Genomic DNA, 4,884 nt, shown 5'->3' with positions numbered 1-4,884 from the left:
CGGGGGCTGTGGGCCGCTCCCCGCCCGCTTCCGCACGGCCCTTGGTGCGGGTAGGGGACGAGCCGAGATGTCCGCTGGTCGGTGTAAAGAGACCGTGGCTTGTGCGCAGGGACCGTCGCGGCACCCGGCGTTGGTGTAATGAGCCGTGTGGTCAAGGGAGACGGGTAAATGGGGCCTGAGCTCCTCGGAGTTGCGGGTGGGCTGTCGGTTCGAAGGCGTTTTCTTCCCGGGCAGGCTGGAGCTGGTACCTGCCATGTCTGTGTCTAGTTGCTGAGCGACAGAAAAATGCCAAAATGATTTAGCTCTGAAGGATTTATTATAGCAATAAATGTCACAAGTGGAACTGTTTAGCATTTTTACTGCCTTTGCTGACAATCCTAATTGGGAGGAAGGGAAGAAATGACTATATCTGCTTCTATAATCTAATTGGGATAGTTGGCCGTGAGGAGAGCTTCTAAATAATTCCTTTTTCATTTAATTCTTTCCCATCTAGCTAAACATCCAGAGATAAAAGCATTGATGAAGCCAGACTACAACTTGATCTGGGTGGTTGTGCTGATGGTTCTTGCACAGTTGACTGCATTTTATCTAGTGAAAGACTTGGACTGGAAATGGGTCATCTTCTGGGCATATGTTTTTGGAAGCTGTATTAGCCACTCCATGACTCTGGCTATTCATGAGATCTCTCACAATAGTGCCTTTGGCAACAATAAAGCAATGTGGAATCGATGGTTTGGAATATTTGCCAATCTCCCTCTTGGTCTCCCATACTCCATATCCTTCAAGAGATACCACATGGATCATCATCGTTACCTAGGAGGTGATGGAATTGATGTGGACATTCCTACCAACTTTGAAGGCTGGTTTTTCTGCACCCGTTTTAGGAAGTTCATATGGATTGTTCTTCAGCCTTTTTTCTATGCGATTAGACCTCTCTGCATCAATCCCAAACCCATTACTCGACTTGAAATAATCAATTTGTTGGCTCAGTTTTCCTTTGATGTTGTGATATATTATTTGTGGGGCATCAAATCCACTTTTTACATGCTTGCTGGTTCAGTACTTGGACTTGGGTTGCACCCAATTTCAGGACACTTCATAGCTGAACATTACATGTTTTTAAAAGGACATGAGACTTATTCCTACTATGGGCCACTTAATTTGCTTACTTTTAATGTTGGCTATCACAATGAACATCATGACTTCCCCAATATTCCTGGCAAGAGCCTTCCACTGGTAAGTATACTTCCAAGGTTATTTTCTTAAAATAAGCCCTACTTTAACTTGAAAGTCAGGTTAGAACACTGATAGGTAGAAGAATGGAAGCTGTGAGATTTTAAAAAAAACCCAAACAAAAACCAAATCAGTTTCTAAGTTGAAGGGTGTAATTATGTATAATTTCAGTGGTATCTGAACCAAGTTTCCAATGTGCTGGTTTCTCAAGCCTCTTCCATCAAAGGAGAGGGGAAGAAACACATCTTGTGCTTTGCACTAACTTTAGTTTTCTGTAATTACAACCAGCCTTCTCTCTTCTTTGGTTTGTAAGCATGCAGAAAACTAATTAAGAAGCTGCAGATACATTCAGAGATTTGTTTGCTCTGTCTTTGAAGTCTTAATGACAATGATGTAATGCATGCTTATCCTTCAGTCTCTTCTACCACTGACGTTGTCTGGTGGGGAAAAGAGATGGTTTGATGTAAGCCTAATGCTTGCTGTACTCTTGGCAAATGTTTAATAGCTTTATATTATGGAGCAGCTCAGTTTCCTCTAGTGAGAACCTTTGAACCCTAAGTCAGAATCAGCTGTACATTGACAGAATTAAGGCTTTAAAGCCCTTTAAACCTGTCAGATCTGCATGAGTAGCAGAATTCGAGAATTTTCAAACTGATCTTGCCCCACTTCAGTCTTTGCTTGTTTCTTTTAAGCAGGAGCTTAATTCTTTTGTATACGTTTTTTCTCAGTTGGAGCATGGGAACACAGGCTTCCATGGTCACAACTCACTCATCTTCAGTGAAAAGTGTTTTTCATCAGACACTAAATTTGCATTTTGACAGCAGCTGTGGTGTTGGTCTTGTAACTTTTGTTACTGCATTTGGTAACAGAAAGACTTTGTAAGCCTGTGCCTTTGGAGTCTAAACTTGACTGTTGTTTCTGTTGTCAGTGGTGTAACTGTAGGTGAAATAACTATCCCAGCACTCCTTTAGCAGGGCATTTAAATTCCATAATTGGTCTGTTGAGACTCTGGTTTTGTGGGTTTTCTTTTTTTGGAGAAGAAAGACACATGATTTCTCTTATTCATAGATTTAATCTTTCAAATACAGCTAAAGTTGCTTTAACTCACCTTTGATACTTAGATCTGTGCTGGTGAACCAGCATTTCACTTCTTGAATCAGTACTTAAGTTGTAAATAGGGAATGATTTTTTTTGAAGTTTTTAATTGCAAAGGTAAACACCCAGCTGTGCTACAGGTTTTGTTATCTACAGCTCTGATAAGAAGACAAAGCCTTCTTTTAGAACAGTGTAGTTAATTTGATTGGACTGGACTCTGCTATGCTGTGTGCTAAAGATCGCTGAAGTACTGAACACTTGATTCCAGCTGGTGTACTGGTGAGCTGAGAGTAATTACTGTTGAATAAAAGTATACTGGCTATAGGCACTATTCCATAGGTGTGATGACAGATCAGATCGATCTTCAGCTCCAAACCAGGCACACAAATATCTTGGGTTTGTTGCCTATGCAGATTAGTATTTTTCTTCTGTCTAAAGCTGTGGAATTCAGTGAGAAGTCAGTCTTGTTCTGTTCAGGTTTTTAAGGCTTTAGGTAGTTGGCCTTAAATATCTGTGAGGATATCTAACTGAAACTCCAGCTTCTTATTTTAAAACAGTGGTCTAGTCAGCACATACATCTGAGAATAAAGTCTTTGGAAGCTGTTTATATTCATTCTTTAATGTCTGTCCTCAGAAACAAGATATTCCTCAGAAATAAGGTATTTTTTCTTCTCAGTGTTGAGGTTTGAAACTATGTGTAAAAATACCCGTGTTAAACATCTCTTCCTAGAATTTATAACATCCTTTTTGGTGATACTCATATGAGTCAGCACTGAACTGAGTCACCCACTTCCACCAGCAACCAAACTGCTCACTTTTGTGAGCAACATCATTCTGTAGGTAGTGCAGTGAAGGGATTTTGGGGTGTTAGCAGAGTTTGTTCTGGTTAGCTTCAATATAAAAGTGCCACATTAAGTTTTCTTAACAGCTAGGGAGTTGCTTTTTCCTTCAGGAAATTTTCACATTGTGGCATCAGTAGCCTTTTCTGTAGAATTTAATATCTGAAATGAAACTTGGGGTGCTCTGCATTAAGTCACAGGTTGAGGATTGCAAACTTGTCATGATTGGTTCTAATATAAATAGTAAATAAACCTTGTATCTCCTCTTTAGGTGAAGAAAATAGCAGCTGAATACTACGACAACCTGCCACAGTATAACTCTTGGATAAAAGTACTGTATGACTTCGTGATGGATGACACCATCAGCCCCTATTCACGCATGAAAAGGCAATTAAAGGGTGAAGTGAAGCAAGATTAAACTGCTATCAACCAAAAAACTTTGAAATGTCTGCTTGCTTTAAAGTGGCTGGTTTAAGGTCTCTTGCTAAAGATGTTCACAGCGTCCTGTTCACCACTGTACCTGTTGATGTACAGCAACATAGCAATGCATCCTTAAGGATTCTGTAGCAGACTCCTACCAGCTATAACATTCCTTGCAGTCCTCAGATTAATTGGTTTAATGTGTCTATGTTTGCCTAAGGATCAGTGTTATATGCATAATGCTAAATCACTTTGTTACAGAATTTACTTTGGCAGGTATTAAATCTATATAAAATATCTGTCTGACTCTTAATATAAAAGTCCTCAATGTAGTACACTGCCCACAAAATGCTTTTTAGATGATTGTAGCATTAAGATGCTGTAGTTACCTGTTAATTCTAAACCACATGACTTGTAAAACCTTCTGTTGAACCTGTTTCCTAACTTATAGGTGGAAGAACTAAATTTGCACAGAAACATTCAATCTGCTTTTCCTCAAATGTGTACATAATGTCATTTGAAGCATTGCTTTAAAGTTCTACCTTTTCTACTGAAAGTACCTTAAAGGAGCAATCTTATCAGAATGAAACTGCTGTCTTTGAGATGGCTTGTGTGACTTCCTTGTAAAAAGGTGGGGAATTCAAGGGTATTGCCAACTTGGTGGGCCCCCACCTGCTGCCGAAGCTGCTTGTGTTGGCGTACAGCTTGAGCAGCTAGTGTTTGGAATTGTAGTGTGTAAGCCACCACATTACCTAATATAACTGATTAGGCTTTTCATGTTGGAACAACCCTGTTACAGCTTGAGGCTTTTCTGACCTGCAAAGAAAAATGATTAGGCTTGTCCTAATTGGTTCTGCTGTTACCATGGTTTTAAATGCTCAATCTATAAATATTTACACTCATTTGGAATTTGGCTGGTATGGAAAACTGAATCAATTGAAGCAGGTGCTGTTCTGGCAAACACAGCTAGCTACAACCACTGGCAATTCTACCTATCAAGCATAATAGTAATTTGTCTACACAGAAAGTTGTTGGTAAATTATATTGATTTTTTTTTTTCTAAATCTGTGGTACCCTACACAAACACTTTGTCTGTCATATATTAAAATGTGGGGAGAGCACAGGTGGTGATCCTGGACTTCCTGCTTAAGAAGTTTTTAAATTGGGAACAGAGAACAGATAGACTTGCTGAACAGGGAGGAATCTCTAGATACCTCAGCACAGTGTGTTTGCCTTCTATCAGCTTGTGCGTTTATGGTGGCTTTAAGCTGTCAAGGATGGCTACAAACCACCCTTA

The 4,884-nt window shown here is 39.8% G+C and overlaps 1 protein-coding gene across 1 annotated transcript; it reads left to right on the top strand.

Annotated features, from left to right (window-relative positions):
• The first annotated feature begins 495 nt into the window (after positions 1-495).
• Positions 496-4,071, top strand: LOC104519970 (sphingolipid delta(4)-desaturase DES1). The gene is made up of 2 exons (XM_010175845.1): positions 496-1,236; positions 3,439-4,071. Exons 1-2 carry the CDS (start codon positions 520-522, stop codon positions 3,583-3,585), a joined length of 864 nt encoding a protein of 287 aa, XP_010174147.1. The 5' UTR covers positions 496-519; the 3' UTR covers positions 3,586-4,071.
• Positions 4,072-4,884: the final 813 nt, after the last annotated feature.

The sequence above is a fragment of the Antrostomus carolinensis genome, unplaced genomic scaffold (assembly GCF_000700745.2).
Source record: "Antrostomus carolinensis isolate BGI_N321 unplaced genomic scaffold, ASM70074v2 scaffold17689, whole genome shotgun sequence".
Taxonomy (NCBI): Eukaryota; Metazoa; Chordata; class Aves; order Caprimulgiformes; family Caprimulgidae; genus Antrostomus; species Antrostomus carolinensis.
The sequence above is the reverse complement of the archived record's forward strand: the minus strand, read 5'-3'. Positions and strand labels throughout refer to the sequence as shown.